General features: G+C 38.7%; 1 protein-coding gene across 4 annotated transcripts in view; it reads right to left on the bottom strand.

Annotated features, from left to right (window-relative positions):
• Positions 1-27,314, bottom strand: part of RGS7 (regulator of G protein signaling 7) — a 528,155-nt gene that overhangs the window by 261,592 nt on the left and 239,249 nt on the right. For all 4 annotated transcript variants that reach the window (XR_007148335.1, XM_047841359.1, XM_047841360.1 and 1 more), the window contains exon 3: positions 21,162-21,258. Coding sequence is in view for 3 of the 4 variants with exons in the window: in XM_047841359.1 (XP_047697315.1) it covers positions 21,162-21,258 (97 nt within the window). In the remaining variant the exon portion in view is untranslated. The remainder of the gene's footprint in view (positions 1-21,161; positions 21,259-27,314) is intronic.

The raw sequence follows: 27,314 nt of genomic DNA, 5'->3' as shown, positions 1-27,314 counted from the left end.
GTAATATAGATTTGCATTTATTTGCCTTTTCCACCCAAGCTCTCCCTACTGTACCTGATATTCTCTCATATCAGGAGATTCCCAAGATTTCCAGAAAATAAGCTGTGAGTTTGTTGAAAGTTTGCATGGGGTACAAAAGTGACCTGGGTCCAGTTGCTCTAGATTCCCATTCTTTCAATAAATTCATCTCTTTTCAGCCTTGCTCCTCAGCTAAGTCTTTCATAGTACAGAGTTCTATGGGGGTAAATTAGCTCATTTCTCACTGGTGTCCTCTGTTGCAAGTTGGGTGATAGTTCTGTCTACTCTGCTAAGAGTGGACACTTACTTCTCTTCCATAGCTTCCCTTATTCCAAACCAAATATATATATATATATATATATATATATATATACACCAAATATATATATATACACCAAATATATATATATATAAAATATATATATATATAAAATATATATATAATATATATATATTTGGTTAATATATATATATATATATATATATACACATATATTTGGTTATATATATATTTGGTTATATATATATATATTTGGTTATATCTATATATATATATGTATATCTATCTATCTATATATATATATATATATATTTGCATATCTCACCCATTGTTTTATTCTCTCCCGCCTGTTCTCCTTGTCCTTGTGGATTAACACTTTTCAAATATTCTCTTATCAACACTTCTGTGGATTTGAGGAAGAACAGAAGATAAACTGTCCTGGCCAGTGTTCCACCATGTGTAATGAGAAACTCCCAGTGCAGTTAGGTGGAGTATGCCTTCTGGTTTCTGTGACATCCACACATTTCACAGTGTCTGATTGTACAAGGTGCTCAACAAGAAACTATCACCAAAGAGGCAGCTGCATAGGACAAATGTACACTTTGCGAAGTTAGACTAGTTTGGTTCCACAAATATTTTCTGAGCACATATCCCATGCCAGGACCATGGACACTGGACATGAGGGTAAACAAAACATGACTCTTCCCCCCTGACCCATACTGTGATGAAATCCTCTTGGAAAAGGGCTAGTCTGAAAAATCACAGTGGGAACCAGAGTATGCATCACCCAGGCTTGTTTCTAGTGTTGGTTTCTAGCATCTGGAGGAAGAGAAAGCTGCAGAAACCTGATTACATTCAGATAATTTAAAAGTTAATGGGCAATACCCTGTGGGATTGATTCATCCTTTGTAAATGCCATTTCTTCTTTGGATCCCTGCAATGGGCAAATCAAGTGTGGGCTGTAGACCTCAGTGACAGAAGCAGTGACAAAGCAAAGCTGTCTTCGTAGCTTAGCTTATTTTAATTTTAAGAGAGAAAAAAAAATGATGCTTTATTTTGATGTTTCAGCCTAAAGGCCACTTAAAAAAGAAATTATCACCCAAAGGAAAAAAAATTTGATATAACCAAGTCAGATGCCAGACACAAAGTACCTCTGGGATACAGATGGACTGAGGATAATTAAGAGGAATGTATTATTCTGGGCTCATTACCAGAAGCCCAGGTTGAGCTAACTTAAGTAAAGTGGGAATTCACTGGCTCAGTAGCTGAAAGTTTTAGGAACCCCTGGATCCAGGTGCTTAAAAGTTGCTGCCAGGAGCAAATGGCTCTGCTCTCTTCTGCGCTGGCTTCACTTTCAGACATTTTCCCACTTTCAGGTTTATACCTACCAGCTTAACAACATTCAGGAATAGAAAGTCTTTTCCACAAATGTACCAGCTATGAGTCTCTGATTTCCCAAGCCTAAGTCACGTCTGCTCCCTCGCCATTGATCTGGAGATTAGGTTGTTCCACTCAAACCACATAGATGGAGAGTGTGGTGAGGTGGTTACCCAAAGGAAGTCAAGTAAATGGTGCTAAGAAGAGGAGGGATGGCTTTTAAGCCATCAAATATGATAGCTACTAATTGGTGTAAGATAACACTGGCCTTGGAGTTCTGGCTGCATCACTATTTTCAAAAACTCCCTAAGTTCTTAAACAAGCCAGACTGCTTAGCACGAAGGGGTGGTTCTGAGTGTAGCTATTTTTGAATTATTTACTGATCTTCCACTGCATTTGCCCCCATCAACCGTTAACATCCCTCTCTTGCTAAAAGGCCACCTGACCAGAAAGGTTAAGAAAAATATTCAGTAACCTCCAGAGAAAGGGTAGAATACTTATTTTTAGCTTTCTGGTATTTGATCATAAATGCTTTCAGCCTGGAATGACTTCAATGAGATTTGTACATCTGAAGGCTGCCAAAAAGAGAAGGGGAAAAAGTCAAATATTAAAGGAAACCTTGCTCTCATCCAAAAGAGGAAGATTCCTTAAATTTTTAAAGAAAATGTTAGTTCTATTTTTAACTCTGTTTTTAGGTTCTTTAAGGCTTCGGCTAAGAGGAGAAATAGGGTCTGATGGCAAAAAGCTTTAAAACCCAAAGGTTTTATACCCAGTACATGTTAACCCTGTATTAACAAGTCCTTGATAAAGGGGATAAAGCAGGTGTTCCATGTACAATCCAGTTGTCTATAGTCTCAGTATTGTCCCCAGATGGGTCCTGGAAGATTTCTAAAAGGGACTTGTTCTGAGAGAGAAAGGTCACTAAAAAAACATGATCGCATAAAAATAGATCCACATGACAATTGTCCTTTTAAATTAGTTTGTCACCTTAAGAAACCTATCTGTGGAATGAGTGATCAAGAGGCCAATGATTCTTTGCATCAAGTTTTTGTCAAGGTTTGCTTTTCAAACCTTTTAAATCATTGGTGCAACTCCTTTGAATGCATCTTCTAAGTTGACTCTTGGAATGGTACATCCATCACCAAACTCTGCTCCAAATTCACTTGAAGTTGGCAGTTTTAGGTTTCAAATTGTGACTTAACACCCAACCCATCCTAAGATTATACTGAGCATAGGGCAGCCCACCTGGAGGACCCCACAGAGAAGTATCCAGAGCTGCCATGATATGTGGAACAGATAGTTCCATTTGATTCAGGTGTGATGTTTCTCAGGCTGATTCTCTTCTAGGATGCTCTTCATTTGCTTCCATACCTCTCTCCTCTTCCTTGATAAGTCTTTCACTGATATCAAACCCCCTTTATTTTTTATTTTTTTATTTTAGAGAGGGGGGGGCAGAGAAAGAGGGAGAAAGAGAATCCCAAGCAGACTCCATGCTCAGTGTGGACCCCACATGGGGCCCAATCCCACAATCCTGGGATCACGACCTGAGCCAAAATCAAGAGTTGGATGATCAACCCGCTGAGCCACCCAGGCGCCCCCATCACAGACCTTCTTGATGGCTCCTCTCCACTCTGAACCCCACAGCATGAACAATTCAGCATTTAACAATATACCATTTTACATTCCTACCTAATTATTTCAAATGTGAAATTTTGTTCTCACAAGAATTTTAGCATGGCTGTGATAAATACCTTCTGGTTCGATACTTCACTGCACAATCTCTGAGCAGACGATCTGAAGCTCCATACACAGGTACTCCCACTACATATTTAGGTTGGAATGATTATTGAAGTTTAAAATCCCAGTACTATTATGAGGTAGAAAATTTATTGCTTATGCCAACAATAATTAGACTGAAAATCACATTAAAGAGATCTTTGGACTTCATTTAGTTATCTATTTAGTTTGAGGCTGGGTGTATAGTTTCTGTTTAAAGAAAGAATATTGTCCTTCATCTGTGCTGCACTTAATGGCCAATTGATTTTTATTTACATCCTGGTAATTCTTTGAACATTAGGTTCTTTAACATGAGAATTCAGCACTCTGCAATAAATATGGGGGGAAATTTTGCTCAGTGAGGAACTCCAATACCACAAAAGAAAGGGTGTAGTTTTCAAAACTCATTTTTGTTTGCACGGCAAAATTTGACCTGGTGAAAATGATTCTCCAAACCTCCAGCTAGAGAGGTCATGGTCTAAGTCCATCCCACAGCACAGACTAGAGACAAAATTGAAGGTCCAAGCCGTTAACTTTCCTCTTCTGGCTCTCCCTGGTCTAAACAAACACTCTGAAATCAACTGTTTTCTTTTCTCAATACAGCCCTGTGTACAGGGGAAAAATGGGATTGGCACAGAAAAATAATTTAGTATGTAATTTTTGAAGAAGAAATTTAAAAATAAACAACTACCCAAAATATTTCATTGTAACAAAATGTGACAAAGGGGAGTTAGGACAAAATCTCATATTTACACAAAAAGCACAACTGTTTCCCTGGAAACAGGCTGAGCAGTTATGCAAATGATATGAGCTTGTGGAAATCTGACCCAAAGACTAAATGAAAAAGACAAAAGTGGCTAACAAGGATACAAATATGTCCTGTGGTGATCAATGATAAGAACAAGTCTGAAAACCGTGTAATGTGAGAATCGTGGTATTTAGAGAGAAGTAAGGGACATACTGCTGTGGAATTTGGATGGGCCAAGATTTGGCCCAGGTTCTGGGAACATTCGGTACTTTGTTCCTGTGTCTGCTGCTCAGTCAGAGGAGGGCAAAGAAGGAGGGAAGGCAAAAGGGAGAGGGTCCAGTGTTTCTGGTTCAGGGATAGGTCTCCAGGGAGTTTACACCAACACAGTTCCTTCTTTAGGCTAGCCACTGTCCTGTTTGTTTTGTTCTGTTTTGTTGTGTTTCTTTGCACCGCATCATACTTCTTCAGCACAGGTTGGCATGCTGGTTTTCTTCTCCTTCTCCTAAATAAGCATGGCACTTCCTCACCAAATAAGGCACCAATGTCCTAATGTGAACAAACTGATACTTGTAATCAAGTCTTAAAACCAAAGAAAAAAGCCAGTTGATTGCTACTCATGCCACCTTCCCTTGAGAAGTCTCTTACTGGACTGGTTTCTCTGTGAAGAGAGAGACATTTTCTAGCTGAATACATAGTGAAACAAAGAAGGAAAATTAATTCAAATTATTTTAGGGAATCAGATTATGATATATATTATACTTCATATAACATGTAGCTATGTTATATAATATGACAATATAATTATATAATTATACCATCATGATATGTACAACTATATACACATTATTAGACTTACCTAGATTCAAATGTCAACTCTACTGCTTACTAATGGTATTACCTGGGCAAAGTTATTTAACTACTCTTTTACTTATCTTTGTAAGAACACTAATATAAAAATAATACATCTAAAAGGTTAACATTTACTGAGTGCCAAGTACATTGTAAGCGCTCATTAAATGTAAGCAGTTGCTATGATAGCTTCTTTGACCTAAATGTTTTCATATTCATATATGCATCAGAGACAGAACTGTCATTTTAACATATAATGTTCTCTGCAACATGGGAAATGGGACTAAAATCCACGTCTCTTTCCACTATTCCAGACGGGCTTTGAAGAATATTTACATTTGAATATGAGGATGCCCAATGTTCTAAAAATTCCCTTTCAGCCAAATAATAAAATTTAAATTGAGAGTGTTTTCGGCCTCTGGAGAAATTTGAAGATTGTGTTCAATTTCCTGATTCTCCATCCTGAAACCCATCTCAGCCAGTAACAGACAGCAGAACAGAACTGGCATCATTCTCGTGCTCCCCCCTGAGATAAAGGCCTCGTGCAGTGCCGGATGCCAACAGAGCAAATAATCACACTGAGTGCTCTTTCCACTGCCAATGAATCGAGAAGTGAAATTTCTTGTGAATGTACCTGAATGCCCAGGACATCAGCTGTCCTAGGAGAAGTCATTAACATTTGCCGAGTGTCTTCTACTGAGTACTACGGAGGATACGAATTGAAATGAAAGATTATTCTCATTGTCCAGATGCTTACAGCCTCTAGTAAGAATCACATCATGTGCCCATTGAGGATAAAATGTCAGGTAAAAGAAATTCCATGAAGAAGAACGCAGTGCTAGGAAAACCCACAGGTACAAATGATTATGGCAGGCGGGCCTAGGAAGGGGGCTGGGATGGGAGGGAGTAAAGGATGAAAAAGCTCTCTATCCTAGAGTTCTGGGAGGTGAGAATTTACAAGCCATTCTACATATGTTCTCGGAGAGAGGAATGAAGGGAAAACCAGATGGTGTCATCAGGATAAAAAGACAGCACAAAACACAGATGACAGACACACTTTGAACATGTGTGAATAATAATTCATTATTTCACAAAACACCTCCACGCTCACAATTCAGTCATCAAGATTTATTCATACTTGGGGATAATGAAGACTTTAGTGTCATCCTAACTAAATGTCTAACGCTACGGTTAATTTGGATTTCCTCTCAAAAGAAAGCAATGTTAATGGATTAATTCAAACAAATAAGCTCTTCTTTAATAGGCTTTTCTTTCGCAACCTATCATTTCTAGGTTTTTAGAAAACAACTAACCAAGGAACAAAATTAAGCTTTTCAGGTCTGTTGACTTAAAGACAAGTTGACATTTGTGAGAAATAATTTCCAGAGTTGATTACTACAAAATGAAAATGTCTGCATCAGTGAAATCTCCCAAGATAAATTTGCAAGATTGCTTGTGACTTTCACTCTTTTGTTCTTTCAGTAAATGTCCAGATGGCACAACCCCCTGAGTACTGACATTATAATAACACAGAAATTAGTTAAGAAAGTAAAAATGTGGGGCACCTGAGTGGCTCAATTGGTTAAGCACCAGACTTCAGCTCAGGTCATGATCTCACAGTTCATGGGTTTGAGCCCCATGTTGGGCTCCGTGCTGACAGCCTGGAGCCTGCTTTGCATTCTGTGTCTCCCTCTCTCTCTGCCCCTCCCCTGCTGGCACTCTGTCTCTCTCTCTCTCAAAAATAAATAAACATTAAATTGTTTTTTTTTAAAAAGTAAAAATATGATTTATTTAAGGAAGAAAACCAATATTAATATGTAATGATCTTTAAGTTCAAATGGTAAGATGTGAAAAGACCAATCAACAAATCTTTACATCCCTAAAAGATTTCACTTTGATATATATGTACAGCTATTTTGTTGTGAGGAATAAAAGATAGGACACATTAAAGAGTATTTAAGGCTATAAGGCACTTTGACAATGTGAAGAATGATTATTATTTAATTAAAGTGACAGAACTTAAGTTAATACCTTTTAAGTACCTACTAAGCAGACCTTGTACCAGATGTTACAGAGCATCCAACATAGATAATTCCTTGGTCTTGCAACATATTAGCTGCCTAGTAAGGAAGAGAATTCCAAATCCAGGCCAAAACCAAGCCTCTGGAAGGGGTAGTAAAAATCATCATCATAATATAAAGCATAACTATAATAATGTTTCTAATTATTGCTCATTTTCTATGTGTCACACACAGAAATAGTGACTTTCCCAGTAACATCAACATCAAAAACAAAACAAAACAAAAAAAAAGACAAAGCCTAAATATCCCCTTTTTTCCTTGTCATCTCTTGTGCATGTATTATTGTCTACTTATCTCTTTTCAAACTGTATTTTTAACACAGGACCAGTAACAAGTTCTACCTTTTAATTACTTAGTCTATAAATTCTTCATATCTCTTTACTGTAAAAGCTACCTTTTTAAGGGATACCCTTTTACTGATCTTTCCAAACTCTGCTAAGTCAACCCTGAGGTTTGATTCTTAAAAAATGGCATGAAATGGTCTCAATTCTGAGGAGCTCATATTCATTTGGTTTTGAATATGGGTAGGATGGTTTTCTATTTCTCTCCAATTTCCTTCCGTGTCATCTTCAATGCCTTACTCAAAACTTCATGTGGTCTTGTTCATCAGAGGAACACATTGGAGCAGTGACTTCAGGAGACTGGACTATTGGTGGCCCTCTGATTCATTTCATAGGTCTCAACTGTAGTGCTGAACCTGTCATCCTAAAGCTTGATTTTGTTTTATATCTTAAAAATAATTAACTTTCTATGTGGCTCAATCTTATCTCTGTTGATAACTTTCAGGACTTCCACATATTCTGGTGTCCTCATCTTTGAATTTTTTTCTTTTTTAGCTTGAATTGTCACTTTTTAGTACAATCTGGCATCCTCTGTAAATCTGAAGAGTCCAGGTGCCTATAAAGATAGTTCTTAAATGCTAAGATAAAATTCAGCACCAGCTGGGATTCCCCAGACTTCCAGAACATTGTTTGTTTATGACTGCAGTATGTTTTCTTCCTTTTCTATTGTCCCTTAACCATGCCAAAATAGTCCCAACTTTGCCATGTAGAAATTCTAAATAAATGATATCAATTGCCCCTTTCATAACGTCTCAAAAAGAAGTTACAACATCAGTAAGCGCATTCCTTCATAGTATCTTGGCTATGTGTTTGCCCATTCACTCTGTATTTAACTATGAATCCCATCAGATTCCCAGGGAGGGAGAGGAGAACTGTAAGTTCATACACATAGTTCTTTTCTAGTGAGCTCCTTAAGAATAGAAATCCAGTATTCTGTAGGCATGGGCATATCTGTCCATTAAAGTAGCATTTGGCCCACTGTAATGATTTACTCTTGAGGTCTGTATATAATCTTAAATAGAGAAATCTATCTCCAGAGATTTATTTACAGCTGTTGGTCATACAGCAATAAAATGGGTCAGTTGTGTTGGAAAGAGGCTTTCCTCTAGGGAGACATCAGAGGGAGAAGCCATGGTATTCTGAATAAAAGATAAGGTAACAGAACCATTCCAGACAACCAATGTGGTTGGTAGTCAGAGAGAAGTCTTATTTGTAGACTTTGATAGACATACTTGTGTATTTGGACAGAGTTTTTCCTCCTTGGAATGGAGTAATCTGGAGAACAAAATCAACCCCAATCACAACAATATTCACTTAAAATATAAAATGGCAAAATAAGATGTTTAGAAAGCACCACAGGGAAGCAGAACCACCATGTTCCAGTTACCTGGACAGAGAAACAGTTAATGGTCCTCGTTGATATGTCTATTAGAAAAGCTAAAGTGGGGTGCCTGCATGGCTCGGTCAGTGAAGCGTCCAATTCTTGGTTTCAGCTCAGGTCATGATCTCATGGTTCATGAGATAAAGCCCCATGTCAGTCTCTGCTCTGACAGTACGGAGCCTACTTGGGATTCTCCCTCTCCCTCTCTCTCTGCTCCTTCTCCTCTTTCTCTCTCAAAATAAATAAACTTAAAAAAATAAAAATAAAGAAGCTAAAGCTAAAATAAGCATTTAGATATTGCTCAACTTGTAATGTTTCTTCTCACATTCTGGTGAAAATAAGGTAAGTAAAAGCGTGCCATTCATCTTAGTCATAACAAATTGATCCAACCATATTATATAATAAATCATTTCCCTATAAATACAGAAAGAGCCCAATAAATGTCTTACCTCATCATTTCCCCCAATAAATATCTAACCTTATCATTTCCCAATAGCATTGAGCTATTAGAAAAAGAATTACCTAGAACATATGCCAGAATGTCCAAGCAGCTGAGATTAGAATTCTTTGCTGTTTCTAATCACTTACTGGTGCTATTTTACAATAAGGAAAGAGTGACAACGAAGAGGGAGTGAAGAACCTTTCACAGCAAAGATAATTTAAACACCTAGTTGATTATGTGACAGTTCAGCTTCTCCTCTCATTCCCCCATTTGGCTGACTGTGTAGTTACTATGTGCCAGTCACCTTGTCACTTTGTCAGAGAGGGTGTGGCAAGGAGATGACAAAGAAAGGATGGGCTTTTTGCAAATGTTCCTGTCTCTCACAGATCTAGTTAGCATCTTGTTTTCTCCAAGAACTTATTTTTTCAGAACTCAGCTTTAAAAACTGCCAATATTTTTTTAGAGTACTTTTTTTCTTTCTTATTTACCACCCATAAATTTCCCTTTTGCATTCTTGAATTTTCTTTGGGACATCATAACAACAAAATATTACAAGCATAATTTCTGCCAGCATATTTTATAATTATTTTGAAAATCAATCTCTTTCTGAGTTTCTGTATACCCCATGATATCCATTCCAACAGTAGATAAAAAAATATATATATTTCACAGTAAGCTGTCAGTTTCAGAAAGGAACATCTTAGACTCTTAGAAGCATCTTATAATTACCCAGATAGTCTTACAGGCTCCACAGAAAAACATTCCAGATTACTCATTCTTATTGTTTTTAAATTGATTCCAAATACAATCAGGGTTAAGTCATACAAGGCATCTTGAAAGTTATTCTCAAAAACAGTTAGATGTAAAATATGTACTTATTAAAACCTGCATGGCTTAGACCATATCATCAAGCTGGCTCTTTTTAATTCTTACCTCTACAACTATCCACATGACAAAGTTAAACCTACAGATTGTGCCTCTGTGACACTAATAAATATGAATATAACCCTTAGAGGAATAAAGGAGAAGAGGCAGGACATCTTTATATTATTACATTTAAAGGCAACTTGATTTTTATCATATACACTGCCCAATTTTCATATACATGGCTGAAAACAGCAAGGAAACACAGAGAACAGTGTACATTGTTAGACAGTCAAGTTAATAATAAAATATAAGTAATGATTCTATATCCAGTACTATAAAACATAACAATTCCTATTTCGATGCATTGGAGTAACTCAACATGTCACTCCTTTTGACATCAAACATGTTAAGAGAAAAAGTAGGACAGAGAAAGAAAAAAATGGTCAGAATAAATTCTAGAGAATTAAAATGTTTTTCTGAGCCTTAAGACCAGAGACCAACAGAATAATATTCAGTCTTGCAAAAGAAGGACATCCTGGCTTCTGTGACAATATGCATGAGCCTGGAGAACATTATGCTAAAGTGAAATAAGCCAGATACAAAAGAACAAATACATGATAGCATATATATGAGGAATCTAAGTTGGTCAAACTCATAGAAGCACAGAGTAGAACAGCAGTTGTCAGCAGCTGGGAAAGGGAGAAATGGTACAAAGTTTCAGTTATACAAGACGAGTAAGTCCTAGAGATCTACAAGATCATAGTGCCTAAAGTTAACAATATTATATTGTATACTTAAAAAATTTGCTAAGAGGGTAGCTCTTATGTTAAATGTTCTTATCACTCATAAATAAATAAATAAATAAATAAATAAATAAATAAATAAATAAATAAATAAAAATAAATAAAATAAGGTGGGAGGAAACCTTAGGAGGTGATGGATATGTTTATGGCATAAATATTGCTGATGGTTTCACCAGTTTATACTTATCTCCAAAGTCATCAAGTTGTATACATTAAATATGTATAGCTTTCTTATGTTAATAATACCTACATATGTAAAGTAGTCTAAAAAGAAAAAAGACTTGAGACCAGCCAAACCCACACACACAACATACAAACTATTAGACAACTTTTCTGGCCATAAATTTTGGTCTTGCCAATTGGTGGTAAGTGCTTTACATGAAATCACATTAAAAGTGACTCATCAGGGACACCTGGGTGGCTCAGTGGGTTAAGTGTCTGACTCTTGGTTTCAGCTCAGGTCATGATCTCATGGTTCGTGGGTTTTAGCCCTGCATCGGGCTCTATGCTAACAGTGCCGAGCCTGCTTGGGATGCGCTCTCTCCCTCTCTCTCTCTCTCCCTCTCTCAAAAATAAATAAATAAACATTTTTTAAAAAGTGACGAATTCTGATGAGAAATGGAATTAAGTTGCAAAAGAAGGACAGCAATGAGATTCAACTAATTATCAACAGGTTTCTGATGGAGAACCTTCTCAAGCTAATAAAAGACAAAAGACAGAAATTCAGGAACGGCTGACTAGAAGTCCCTCTTAATTTCTACCATTTTCTCCTCTATTTACAGTGCTTGGTGATTTAGAACAGGCACCAGCCTTTTTGGCTCCTGAAAATTTGTTCAGTAAGTTGAACCTTCAAATATGTTAAATAACTGATTTAATGGGGGCATTTTTATTTGATAGTTGCCAACAGGCAGTCCTGCAGACTTTTCTGATCCCAGTGGGCTGCTTAATGAAAACCCACATCATTTACAAAAACAACAAACAAAACAAAACAAAACAAAACAAAAAAAAAACTGAGAGGAGAATTCTGGTTTATTCCCCGCTATTGAAATTAATTTACAGGGAGTAGGGAGGTGGTAGTGGATATTTCTAGAACTATTACCTGAGGTTTGGCGAGCATTGGTTTTAAGCTTATCTATCACAAACACAGTGATGGCTTCGCTCCACATTCTTCTATAGTGCACAGACCATGATCCGTTTTGAATAAAGCAGATTAATGGGGGGTTTGAACCTCATGTACTAATTGGTTTTCTTTGTTAAGACTCAAAGAGAACCACTGGAGGGTTTTTCCCCCGAGTGCTACATTTCCAGACACAGAACAATGTGATTCTCAGCCACTTACATGAGATCTTTATGGAAGTGAAGTGAGGCCACAGTTCTGCAGGCCAGGACTTAAAGAGCAGCCATATATGAACCACATATTCTGCTCACCCCTAAGTACTCACACTCAAAGTGCACCTTTGGTCCTCTGATATCCTCCTTCCATACAAAACTCCAAAAGAGATCTCATCTACTCAGCTTCTAACCAACAAGTTACCCAGACCAGATCTCGTGTACTTATTGTACTGCTAAATACCTGTGAATTCCAGATATGTATATTCAACAGCTGGACATTTTACCTGGTTGTTCTGCGAGGATGATCTGAAACTCAACATGTTCAAAATTTACCATCCCTTCTCCACCATTTCCATGAAAAGGGAGGGGGGGTGGAATTCCTGTGTTTACCAGTTCATCTGTAAAAGGCATCATTGTGCATTCATTTTCAGGTCATAAATATTGGTGTCTTTGTGGGCAGTGCCTTCTTTCTTACTTGATCTAACCTCTCACTTCCCCTACCCCCACCCTGCCCTCTTGAATCCTGCCACTGAACTAATGAAGTCCATTCTCAGTCCTTAAAGTTTCTCATACATCTGATTTTTTCTTCAATTCCACTGGCCCTAAGGCTCAGGCTGTTATAATCTTTGCTCTAGATTGCAGCCTCAGCTCCCATCCTTGTCTCCCTTGTCTATAAACTGATATTTACTCCCTACATTTTTCCCAGACAAACTGCCATTTAAAATTTTTGAGGGGCGCCTGGGTGGCTCAGTCAGTTAAGCGTCTGACTTCAGGTCAGGTCATGATCTCACAGCTCATGGGTTTGAGCCCCTCATCGGGCTCTGTGCTGACAGCTGAGACCCTGGAGCCTGCTTCGGATTCTGCACATCCCTCTCTCTCTGCCCCTCCCCAACTAGCGCTCTGTCTCTGTCTCTCAAAAAATAAAATAAAAACATTACAATTTTGTTTTGATAATGCCATTTCCCTGATTAAAATTCATCAATTGCCTCTGACTCTTTATAGGATAAAATTCTGTTTCCTTAAGATTCTAACTACTGCTTTCAGTTCTAACTTCCTCTCTAGACTCTCCATATGCCTCATCCTGTGTCAAGGTCACTACAACTTATGAAGTTCCCTGAGCTTACTAGGCCCTTTCATATCTTGAGTTTTTGAACAACTGCTCCCCTTTTGTCTGCCTAACTCTGATTCATCCTTTACAGTGAATCTTAGATGTCACCTTCTCCAAGAAATGCCTCTGACCCCAAGAGCATGGGTTAGACTTCACACACTCCTCAGTGCTCCGGGTTTACCCCAACATGAAAATTACCTCACCTTATTTGTCCGTCTCCTCACTACAGAGTAGTCTCCTCAAGGACAGAGACCATGTCTCGCTTCTCTGTATCTCCAAGCCTGGCAAAATGTTCACAATACAGGAGGCTCCTATGGCGTATGTAATTTATTAGTAACAAACAGAAATCTATAGAACCTGCTACAACCAGCCCTAGATACCCACCTCAAAACATCATGGAATGAATTTCCAGGTTCTTGTTCATGTGGTTTATATTATAAATAAAGATAATATCATTAGATTCCAGAGAAAAAAAATTTTTTATTACTTAAACACAATTTAAAAGCCACAATCATTGACAAAGGTTTATAAAAATCCAAATAATTTATGTGTTGATAAAGCCACACAATAGTGCAACTACTTTCATGGTTCATATGAATGCAAATATCTCCTCTATAATTACTATTATTAGTTATCCACTTAACAAATATTTAATGAACACCCCTATGTTAGACATTGTTTTTGGTGCAGGGGTTACAAAACTGAGCATATGGAACCTTCTTATAGTTTACCGTATTGTCTGGAGGATAGACATTAATCAAATATTACCACTAATGAGTTTATAACTATGCAATAGAATAAAGTACTCCAAAAGAAAATAGTCTCATTTTATGAGAATAGATAAGAAAGGAAACTGGCCTAGACCCAAGATGGGTAGGTCTAAATTGAAAAAAAGGGGAAAGGGGAAGAAGCATTCCAAAAAAACGAGGAAAAAGCCTAGCAGTGGAAATCTTCCATGGCAAAAGGGAGCATGGTGACGTGTAGGAGATGAAAAGTAGCCCCTGTGGCTAGAACCAAGGGAGCAAGAGAGAGTCCTCTGAGAGATGGAGTCTGATGGGTAGGTAGGGGCTGAACTATGTTGCTGTTGGGAATCTTGTTCAAGATTTTCTCTTAATTCTAAAATGAGAAAAGGATTTAAATGGATCAGATCTGCAACTTGAAAATACCAGTGCGGAGAAAGATAGGATACGGCACGGAGTGGATGTGGAAACCAGTTAGGAATCAATGTGATAATTCAGACGAGTGGAGATGACAGTATGGACCTATAGCAATATAAGAGCAGACGGCAAAAGCCAACAGATTGATGGCTGCTTAGAAGAAAAAGGTGACAAGACTTGTTAATGAAATAGGTATGAGAAGAAAGGGCTGTAAGAGAGGTCAAGGTGACTCCAAGGTGATTCCAGTACTTCTGGCATATGCCATCTTTCCTGAGTCAGGAAACAGGGAAGGGGCTGTGGAAGAGACGTGAATTTGTGGAAGAGATGTGACACGTTGAGTTTGAGGCTTCTTTGGGACATGCATTGCATAAGGAGTTGAATATGTTGAGTTTCTGAGAAAAGATCTGCACCAGAGGAATAAATAAAGTTTGTCATTAAAGCTATGGGCATGGAGGCGTTGGTGAGGGAGAAAATATCTTTAAGATTTCCATTGATGCTTCATCAGTCTAGCTATCTCATGAATAGTCTACTCTGTTGTGTTCTCTTCCAGTAATCCTTTTCACACACTTTCCCCCACACTGGGTTCTCTGAATTCTAGAATGTATGTGGAAAGGAACCTTTGACATCATTACGTGTAACCTCTGTGTTTTAGAAGCAAAGAAAATGCAGCTGTTTTCCCCAGGTCTTAAAGGTCCCCAGAGGTAAAACAGACAAAAGCTCAGGTCTTTTTGTCAATCATTCCAGTTTTTACCCGGAGTGAGGACATGAGGACATGCTGGGAGATAAATGTAGGCGTCCCCAGTACTCAGAATCCTACAGATTCTGATATGTGTTCATTCATCATAATGAAAAAACACAGGCTCTAGCAAAGGACGAAACTTATTAGCAAAGGACGAAACTTATGGGGGAAACCCACAGCGCTGGCAAAACGGAAGTGGGATCTTGAGCTGAACTGATCTTGGTTTGAATATTAGTAAGCAAATATTGCTTACTGCAAAACTTGACTAAAAACTTGAACTCTCTAACCCCCTATTTCCTAATTACCTTCAAGTGTTATAAGGAATAAAACTGATATACTAAAAGCTACTGACCAGATAGTAGGCTTTCAGATTACTAACATTTTCCTTGAAAGTAGAAATAAATGTTTTTCATCCATTATATATAGATATACAAAATTAATATAACTTATATAAAACATATAATATATAATGATATATATTAGATATATATATCATTATATATATTTTAAAATATATATTAAATTATATATTAAATATATAAAACTATATAATATATAATTAATATAAAGCTAGAAGCTATTGTAATTGTTAATATGATACATAAGCAGTTACTATTTTAATATATAAAACCAAAATAACAAACCCTTATAAAAGAAACCGTTATTATTGAAAAGAAAATCCCAACATATGATTCAAACTCTTAAAACATTAAATATTGAACAAATAATTATTTACCTCATCAGGACTTAAATCCTATTTATTCTTATTAGACTCTTAAACTCTACAAATGTCCATGATTGTGAATGAACAAAAAATCTACATCCAAATAATATTCAATATTATTAAAATGTAATGTATTTTCCAGAAATAAAGCACTCAAAAAAGCCCCATTTCAACATTTTGTTGTTAAGCAACTAAAAAACTATGTAGTCAGTTTTTCTTTCTTTTTTTTTTTTTAAGGTTATTTATTTTTGAGACAGAGAGAGACAGAGCATGAACGGGGGAGGAGCAGAGAGAGAGGGAGACACAGAATTGGAAGCAGGCTCCAGGCTCTGGGCCATCAGCCCAGAGCCCGACGCGGAGTTCGAACTCACGGACCGTGAGATCGTGACCTGATCTGAAGTCGGACGCTTAACCAACTGAGCCACCCAGGCGCCCCTGTAGTCAGTTTTTCAATTCATTCAAATATGCATGTAGTCAAAGGTAAATGGTACAGTAGTAAAATACTATCAAAGATGGACCAAATGTTGTGGAAAATGTAAAATTAATCATTTCCTCTTATTCACAAACTTGTGCTCCATCTGGATTTGGATCTATATTCTGCTTCCATTCAGAGTTTAAACACAAAGGATTTGTGGCTGATATCAGTGTCACAGTTTGCTTTACCAAGGATTTTCAGGTGAGAGATGAATAAACATTGTAAGTTACAGGATATGAATTCTAGGGCAATAGTTACATCATAGGAGTAAGTTTTATGAGACTCATTCAGAGAAAATCCCCAGCAAAATCTGCAAATATTATATTTTTAGCTTCATAGTTATTTTTGTCCAATTTGAAGATGCAATTGTATAAAAACGCAGTGAGCACTTTTATGATACTTTTATGCAGTATTGTTTGAGCTTCATCTTTCATTTTATATTGTGATGGAGAGTTTGAGTTCAAAGGCAAGATGTAGCCCCACTTGAATGGTGAGGATTCTGGACAAAACAATTCCTAAGTACACGGACACTTCTCAGATCCTTCTGGATTTATTCCTTATCTATCTTTAAAACATGACTTGAAGCAATTTATAATATTAATCCCACTAATCTTTCTGTTTCTCTCTCTCTCTCTCTCTCTCTCACACACACACACACACACACACACACCAGATTAAAACAACAGCAGCAAGAAAAGACAGACAAAAATAAAAACAATTAGAAGAAAAAAGAAGGTGGATATGTCAGTGATGAGTCATGTGAGAAAGTACCAATGAGATGTTCAATTTAGCAATGAGCTTTCTAGAAACTAGAGAAAACAAGAAAAGGAAAATAGAAGTTACACATTTCTTTTTGTTTTAAAAAAGGAAAAAGTCAAGTTTATCATCAAAGACAAACTTTTCTTAGTATTATTATAGAAGAAGTGTATGCCATGGACCCTGTCATAAGCAATGTAATGAACATGATGTAAATATCCTCAATTTATATTTTTCAAAAGTTAACAAAGTAGTATGTAACTAATCATTTCTCTACCTAATCCAAAGGCTTCTATATCATCATACCTAACCTCAGAAAGGACAGGGATAGGCTCGATTGAGGCCAGATTGTAGAAAAGAAAAAAATAATAATAATCAGAGCCCTTGAAAGCCTGAGAAAAATCTGCACAAGCAAGTTGATGACTGCACTCAGTGCCCTGGATGAAACACAGGTGTGACCTAGAACTCATTCCAGTGCCCTGCTTAAGGCATACTTCTTAGGCTTTGGTGTTAAAACTGAGGTTCTGATTTAGTGGGTCTGGGGTGGGCCCACACACTCTGTTTCTAATAAGTTTCCAGGTGATACTGACACAACTGGTCCAGCGACCATGTGTTGAGCACCAAGACTTTAGGGAGCATCAACGGGTGACCTGAAAGAGCTGGGCTAACAATACTTGAGACACGTTTCCCTTGTGGAACAGTCCACACAAGACAGACTCCCAACAATCACGCCACCCTCCTCTCACATGTGACATCACTCGTTCATCGCAACCGGTTTCTGGTTCTGCTAAGGGTCGTGAAGCTAGTAGATTCCCTGTTTCGTTAGGAGCTCTGCAGTAGAATATGGGGCCCTCCTAGAGAGCAGAGGGAGAGGCAGACAGAGGAAGGAGAGCAAGCAGCAGGTGTCAACCGGGGCCACGAAAGAACACAGGAATTAATCCCAAATCACTGTAAGAAATATCAGGGGAGAAAAATTGCCACAAATACCAAAAACTGCTAGTCAAGCAGATGAGGCTTTATACCATCATAATTTGGGGATATGAAGAAGAAGAGGTTGGTAAATACTAGACATAATACTATTATGCCAATTAAATCTATAGAAAAACATCTCATTAAACCTGTGAGGCAGAGAGCTCCTGAAAAGTTCCCAGGAAACACAGAATGATACTTAGAAACTAATTACATTAATATGAAAATGTCACGGATATTCTCTTTATGTAGTAATTACCATTGTTGTTTTATGTTAATGAACATTCTTCATCTATATGTCCAATCTTACCTTAATTTTCTCTTTCTTTTTTTTTTGGGGGGGGGGGGAGAGAGTGCAAGCAGGGGAGAGACAGAGGGAGAGAGAGAGAATCCCAAGCAGGCTCCATGTCTAGCACAGAGCCCAATGCAGGACTTGATCCCACGACTGTGAGATCATGGCCTGAGTCAAAATCAAGAGTCAGACGCTTAACCAACTGAGCCACTCAGGGGCCCCTCCAATCTTACTTTTTAATTAAGGTCTTAATATTGTCAAGCAAGAGTTCTTCCAACAGGATGCTACATCAGAATAGTATGAATTTTTATGGAATCGTATGAGGTACTGCTCCTCAAAGAAGCCAACCAAAAATTTTAGATTTACTATTACAGTGGGTAACTCAAACTTGCAGCCCAGCTTAATCTGATGGGCTAAACTTTTCTTGTTCAGCCATTTTCATTTATGGATATTGTCATTAAGAATTCCTCAACCGCAGTGCCTTTACATAGGCCATGCCCTGTTGACTTGACCACAGTTCCCAGGGCAGATGGGTAGGTAACTTAGACCATTTATCTGCCTAGAATCTAACTGCATTTTGGGTTGTAACCCTCGTATTAGAGTATTTAAGGAGGTAAATTCTCTCATAGGTCATCAAAATATGAGTAATTTTCGTATTTGCGTTTAGATGTAAAGTTACCTTTAAGTTCCTGACTGCAAGAAATTAAATATTTCCTAGGGGATATAGGACACATTAAAAAAAACAAAAAACAAAAAAACAAAAAAACCTTATAAGACAAAGTAGAGCATAATAACTGCTATTAGAGAAGCAAAAAGACAAGTTTTTGTTTTTTTTGTTTTTTTTTTTTTTTGAGAGCACAGATAATGAAAGCTCAGGATGGTTTTCTCCAAAGAGCTCTCTGAACTAGCAGTTGAAGAATGGACAAAATTCTGCAGTCAGAAGGACCCAGAAGTGGGGAAGCGAGATGGTGAGAAGGGAAGAGATGGGGTACAGTCCCAGATGTTAGACAATATAGGCTATTGTCAAAGAAGAACAAGGAACTGGAACAAAGTGGGTATGAAAGGAAATAACAAAAAAGGGGGCATATTTTGTGAGAGCAAATTTCATTCTATTGCAACTTTTTAAAAAATATTTATTTTTGAAAGAGAGAGAGAGAGACAGAGCATGGGGGGGTGGGGAGGGGCAGAGAGAGAGGGAGACACAGAATCGGAAGCAGGCTCCAGGCTCTGAGCTGTCAGCACAGAGCCCTTCCCAGGCTAGATCTCACAAACTGTGAGATCATGACCTGAGCCAAAGTCAGACACTCAACGACTGAGCCACCCAGGCGCCCCCATTCTATTGCAGCTTTTGTCTGGTCCCTGTTCTCTCTCCCTTTCCATCAGAGAGAATTCAGCCACTAGACACAAACACGTAGGCCTACCTATCTGCAGTCTGGTAATTACTACCCTCTTACCAAGGCTGAAAACCATTGCTCTTCTTTCGACACTTGTTCATGACGAAGCACCACACACAACTCTTGTTCAGGAGCCCCATCAACACCCTTCCTCCACATGCTCTGCACCAGCCTCCTCAGCCTACTGACTCACTGTGGAGGCTCTGGCCTGTCTGATTCTGCCTCCTCTCCAAGCTGTGCTTGCCCAGGCCCAGCATGCCCAAGCCCCACAGCTCACGCACAGCCTCATTCTCGTGGAGCCAGAGCATCGATTTCTAACTTACTCCTATCCATGTCTCTAGGCTTTTTTCTAGTCCCTTTTAATCAAACCTGTGGGGTCTGCCTATTTCTGTTAACGAGTCCTTTGTCTCACAGCCACCCAAGTGAAAAACAAAACCAACACCACTGGGTCATATCCCCTAAAGCTTATATTCCCAGTTATTCAACAGATCCTCATGTTGAATCCTCATGTTGAATGAAGGCATCCTCTCTATGCCTTCACTTCCTGGATATCAGAATGTTGGCACCCAAACTATTCCTACACAGGCCTTAGACCTACCATAGTGACAGGCAGCCCCCACTGAACACCAATTCACCCTGAGCGCCTACGTGCTCTGTGAGAGTCTAAAGTGTGTCTCCATATTCTCCACACGTCACAGCTAGATTCATTGGATGGGCTTCCAAGACCCTCGTCCTCTGACCCAAGTCTGCCTGCTCCCTCTCTACAGCCCCTCCACACATTGCTCCCTCTACACATCCTCACCCTGGTCACCCCCAGTTCTGCACACACAGCTGGGGGTCTTGAGGCTGACAGGACTCCTCACTTTTCCAACTCAGCTCGCCTCTGCTGTCCAGGAAACCCTTCCTGACTCCTCATCGATTTTTTCATGCTCTCAATCCCTATATATAACCTATACCATATTGTTTCACATAATCTTTAATACCATCTTCTGTCATTTCACATTTGTTCATTATGTCTTTGCAACTGACCCAGAGTCGATTAAAGTCATGATTCTTACTTGTTTTCTTCTTTGTCTTTTGGATTTGTTTTACTGTCACTCCAAGGATCCAACGTGATGTTGGCATGAGTATTTTATAAGGAGTTGGTGAATACATGAGCTTGAGAGTTTCCATTCTCAGTGGCTACAATTGTTTTTAAATAGTCATGTCAAAGGTGCTGGAGAAAGGAGCGCTGTGCCGAATACACACTTACCAGAGAAGACACTAGGTATCTTGGAAAGAAAGCTTTTGACAGTACGAATAGGAATTCCGTTTTTTTCATCTTGCATGCGTGCTATGACGTCTTCCATCTGTAACAAAATAATTAAAACCCCTTAAAAGTTGAACTTTTTAGAAAAATCAGTTCTTGTAACAATTACACCAGTTTTCCCCAACTGAGTATAATACCACATTCTTGACTTTCTACACTTCATCATATTGATATTTTATTTTGGTTAAAAGACGATGGAGAAAACAGTAAGCAAAGTGGCCACTTTAAACTCCATTAAGCCACTAAAAGGAATTCTGTGCTTTGAATAGCACCCCTCTCTCCTGGTTTCACATTCTTTGGTTATAAAGGTCGACATAAAAGAGTGTTTATTTTTGAAGCTGTCAGAAACCACTGTAATAGCAAAATTCTCCCTCCGTTAATGTTTTCTCTATGGAACTCAGTGCAAAAGAAAAGAGAAACCTTAAAAGTGTCTGTGTGGATTTCCTCTTCAAGCAAGAGACTTTCTATGATTTGGTTTATTGTGAACTTTAACCCACCTAGAAAAGCAGGACCAACTGCCAGCAACTGAGGCTTCTCTTGCCCGGGCATTTACTCAAGGGTGATTCGTACCCGCATGATCAGATGCACGCAGCACTGTAGCTCTCGGCCCATTTCCACCGTATCTATGTTTCAGTCTGATTAGTACAGTATCTCCTGCTTTTGAGAAGTTTTCACGGTTTGAAAGAACTATGCTTTACAAAGCCTGATGTGGAATTTAGTTCTGAGTAACATTCATGCAAATCATAACCGCTGTGTGTCTCTAAACCTGTGGCGCACATATACGCACAAACACACAGAAGTGGTGTCATGGAGCTCAACATCCAGTCATTAACGGACTTGTTCCACAAACAACTAGGATCACCGACTCTAAATCAGACTTACTGATGGGCACTGTGGAAATGAAAATGAATGTAATACAGTGGCTGTCCTCAAGAAAAAGTCACAGTCAGTACTGAAAACAGTGGTAAAATCGGAGTAAGGTTTGTGGTTTGGTTAATAGTGTACCGGGGCGCCTGGGTGGCTCAGTCGGTTAAGCGGCCAACTTCGGCTCAGGTCGTGATCTCATGGTCTGTGAGTTCGAGCCCCGCGTCGGGCTCTGTGCTGACAGCTGTTTCAGATTCTGTGTCTCCCTCTCTCTGACCCTCCCCCGTTCATGCTTTGTCTCTCTCTGTCTCAAAAATAAATAAACGTTAAAAAAAAATTTAAAAAAAATAGTGTACCAATAGTAATTTTACTAGAATTCTATGAGATGTTTATATTAGTGGAAGCTGAGTAAAAGCGCATCTGGGAATTCTCAGAACTATTTTTGCATCTTTTCTGTTTAAAATTATTTAGGGGCGCCTAGGTGGCTCAGTAAGTTGAGTGTCTGACTTTAGCTCAGGTCATGATCTCACAGTTCGTGAGTTCAAGCCCCGTGTCGGTCTCTGTGCTCATAGGTCAGAGCCTGGAGCCTGCTTCAGATTCTGTGTCTCCTTCTCTCTCTTCCCCCCCCCCACTCATGCTCTGTCTCTCTCTGTCTCTCTCTCAAAAATAAATGAACATTAAAACAATTTATTTTAATTATTTAAACAGAAATGTTTAAAGTTTTAATTTTAAAAGCTTGAAATCATTCCAAAATAAAGTTAACAAAAATCACAGTCTAAACCCTATATCAGTGAATTGCCAAATTCTCACCAACACAGCTTCAGAATGGTTTTCAAATAAGAAATTTTATTTGCCTGGATGAGTATTTTTCAGACTTATTAACATGAGAAACTGTTCACCAGAAACTGGAGAAGTGGGAAGAATGGGTTTCTGACTCAGCTCTTCTTATGACCATCCATGTTGCTTTGAGCTAAGTAAGCAACCTCTCTAAGGCTGCTTTCTCACCTGTAAGTGGTGATAATAATATTTATAATTACTCCTTTACAGTGTTCATAGGGTGGGGTTGGGGCTGGGCCGGGGTAATGATTTTAAGGTTAAATGATACAACATACGTAAAGCACCATACACAGATAATAAAGCTTGGACCTCAAATATCCACGCGTACCCCCAATGCTGAGGGATGTTTATTCTCCACTCCCCATGTTTTGGTTTGTTTCTTGTTTTTCTTCAAAGGGAGCACCACTGCCTCAGTCCCCTACACCTTTCTGCCCCTCACACCTGCCACTCCAGGCCTGGGCTGACTGATCAGGCAGAAGAACTGAGAAATGAGCAATCGGTTGTGGGCCCATCCTCCCTCCATTGGGAAGCCCACATCTAACTCTGCTGTGTGAGAGACCTGCCCGAGTGAGCGAGTACGACTGATGAGGACTGGGTTTCAGGATTAAAGTTTATGTGTGCATGAACATTCTTCAATAATAGCTGTACCTGCAACGCAGCTGAGGCTGTGACTTCTTTCTGCCTTACGCTTTAGTTGTGGTTCTCAACTGGTTCGGAATTCGGAAAATGAAGGTGTTATAATCGGCCCTCCAGAGACCCTAACAACAGCTAAATTGTTTCACATAACGAACACTTTTCATCTAACTATAGAAAACTGAAAATAGTTATACTGTTATGACTTTTTGTTTTGTTACTGTTTGCCCTTTGTTCACCTGACAGTGTCCAGGAATTGAAAATAAGCTGTTCTGCGATGTATAGTGGCAGCCTGTAAACCCTTGGATTATCAGTTTAATGGTTTAAAGTAGGTCAGATTAGACAGATGTGGAAACTTCTGACACCCGTTAGTACCTCCAACACCCCAGGATGCGGCAACAATCAGCTCTGGTGGGGGATGAATTAAGGTTCATTGCTATGAGTAGAGGTGTTTTCTCTGCAAAGTCGCACCGCCTCTCAGTTCACTGGATCCCAAAGGAATGAGATTAGGAAACTGGGAATTGAAAGTGAGCTCTGTGGTTTTATTTTGAAAGTTTCAATTTTTTTCTGAGCCATAATTTCCACAATAGAAAAAAAAAATTAAACTCCACATAAAAAGAGGATGCGTGTTCTAGACTGAAAATGTGATCATCAAAAGGTATTCAGTTGTTTTTATCTTTATTCAGATATTATTTATCCATGAAGCTTATTTACCATGACCTAGAAGGAACAAAGAACAAATCAAACAACAAAACAAAAACAAAAACAAAAAACAATCTGGTTTCTAAAAGGTAACATCAGTCCCAGAAGCCACATGTAAAAAACATATCCATCTTACTTAAGAAAGTTTCCTTAAGCATTCACTTGGAGTCTATTTATTTTTATATTAAGCATGGTTTTAACACACTTGATTATCTGCTTTCCCACCATTTGCAGTGGCAACTTCGGTGAAAAACAGAATGTTAAAAGCAGAGAAACTAATAGAGAAAGCTAGGCAGCAAGAGGGACAAGAGAATACATAAAGTAACTCCAATAAATACTAAACCTCTGTAGGATGATTTAAATTTAAAGTCAAGGGGCACCTGGGTGGCGCAGTCGGTTAAGCGTCCGACTTCAGCCAGGTCACGATCTCGCGGTCCATGAGTTCGAGCCCCACGTTGGGCTCTGGGCTGATGGCTCAGAGCCTGGAGCCTGTTTCCGATTCTGTGTCTCCCTCTCTCTCTGCCCCTCCCCCGTTCATGCTCTGTTTCTCTCTGTCCCAAAAATAAATAAAAAAACGTTGAAAAAAAATTTTTAAATAAAAAAAATAAATTTAAGGTCAAAAGACTCAGATAGTTCTCAGATAGCTCCAACATTCCAAAAGAAGATATATACACATACACCCATCTATTGATCAATCAGTCTGTCATCTGTCATCTTCATCAGTGTGCCATTGAGCTGTGAAGGGTTAGACTGTGTTCACTCTCAAGCCCTAGGGTGAGGAAAATTTCAGCATGGGATGACAGAACACTGAGCATGACTGGTCACTGGGCATGCCTGGTCACTGAGGCTCTCTCTGAGTCTTATTTCCTTCACCCTTCAAACAAGAAGTTAGAGGCATGTGATCTGTAAGATTTCTTCCAGCTACAAAATCACTGAAGTCTGGAAATAATCATCACTTTTCAGAACTAGGTAAGTTTCCTCACTTAAGTTAAAGAGCCAGTTTCTGGGGTGCCTGGGTGGCTCAGGCTCAGTCAGTTAAGCATCTGACTCTTGGTTTCGGCTCAGGTTGAGATCTCAATGATTAGCGAGTTTGAACCCCACCATTAGTGCAGGGCTTGCTTGGGATATTCTCTTTCCCCTTCTCTCTGCCCCGCCCCTCCCCTGCTTACTCTCTCTCACCCTCTCTCAAAATAAACTTAAAAAAAAAAAAAAAAAAAAAAAGAGCCTGTTCCCTGTCAGAGACAAATAGATGAACCCATTAAATTGATCAGGAACTTTTACAAATTGCTTCCAACTGTCAGCACATTTTAATTTCAATGCATATAGCAAAGGGATTAAGAGCATGAACTGAGGCCAAATTTGTTTGAATCCTGGCTGTGCTACCTGCAAATTGTATGAACAGGTTAACTTCCTTTACAACTCTGAGACTCAGTTTTCTCAACTGTAAAATGGAGATAATACTAATAGTATACATCTTATCAGGGGTGAGGATTGATGAATCAATGCTAATTAAATGTGTACGCATAATACTGCTATCCTCCTCCTCCTCCTCCTCCTCATCATCATCATCATCAACATAAGTTTCTTCTCTCATCATTATACTAGGAAGCCACAGGCCTTCTCTCTTTCTTTGACAATCGGGCTGGCAGAGACAGCTGTGGTCAAATGCCAAATATTTATTAGAGGCAACCAACTACCAATCACGAAGTAGACAGAGGTACCTATGGACAAGCTCTCTCTTGGATTTCTAATAGAAGACTGGGTTCGTGTTGCCCCTCAAAAGACAGATTTGATTAGAAGAAATGTCAGGAAGAATATTTTTGCATATAAGCAAGGACTATGTAAACTATGAAAAATAATATTTAGAAGAAAGGGGGGAATGAATTACATTCTTTTTTGACAAAGTGAAAATGTCCCTGCTCTCATATTTTCTTGATGAATTTGCCTCTTGAAATTTAGAGGGTCAAAAGACTGAATTACAGGGCACCCGGGTTTCTCAGTTGGTTGAGCGTCTGACCCTTGATTTTGGCTCAGGTCATCATCCCAGGGTCATGAGATTGAGCCCCGCGCCAGGCTCAGCGCCTAGCAGGGATCATGCCTGGGATACTCTCTCTCTCTCTCTCCCTCTGCCCCTCTCCCTTGATTGTGCTCTCTCTCTCTCTTTCTCTCTAAAGTAAAAAATAGAAAAAAAAATTGATTTGAGATTGAGTACTCTTTGCAAAAGTAATCTTTTTTTCTACCCAAACTAATTCTCTATTTGTTAAAGAGTAAAAATTATCTCTTGCAAAGTAGTTTTGAGAATATCCACGGTTCAATTTGTTCAAAAAAGTTTTAGACCTCTATTACAGAGTGCTTCACATTTTAATTACTATCTTACATCTCCCTGTTCTCCCTCAGATGTGAACTTCCAAAAAAAGAAATCTCACCTTACTCATTTTTGTATTGTTAATATGTAAAGTATATGGCCCACAAGGTGGGGCAGGGGGAAGCACTGAATTTTTGTTTATAGCACGTTTGATTTTTCTGAGACCTAGAGCAAAAGTGCAAGTTAAATCATTTTAAGATTTCACTTTGAGATTTTGAAAATGTTTTATTTATTTTTTCCTTTTATCTGACATTTGGTGAAAAACTAGCCTGGGTCAGAAATATTAGAACAGAAGAGCTCAATGTGCAATAAGCTAAAATGTTATTTCTGTTCTATTTCATGCAGGGGTTCTTCAGCTTGTTTATTAGAGGAATTTCTTCCTTCAAAACATGGGGGTAAATCAGTGGCTGTTGATGAGGCTGTTTTCCTACTTGTCGGTGTGACACTCAAGTTCACTGTCACGTACGTGTAAGCTCTTGAGATGAAAGGCGCTACTGAACTCCAACACACTGCTCTTTCTCTGGGAATTCATAATTAGCCTTTCCTTTGGAATAGTTTAGATGTCACTTCAATGCTTGTGATGTATTTCAAATACTGCTCAGGTTAAACAGTGCCCGCCCTCACACTTGGTGGAATGAAAGAGAGAGCAGATTATGCAGGTACCTCTTTGAGGAGCTTTACTAATTATTCAAGAG

The sequence above is a fragment of the Prionailurus viverrinus genome, chromosome F1, assembly GCF_022837055.1.
Source record: "Prionailurus viverrinus isolate Anna chromosome F1, UM_Priviv_1.0, whole genome shotgun sequence".
NCBI classification, from domain to species: Eukaryota; Metazoa; Chordata; class Mammalia; order Carnivora; family Felidae; genus Prionailurus; species Prionailurus viverrinus.
This window is presented reverse-complemented; position numbering and strand designations above follow the sequence as displayed.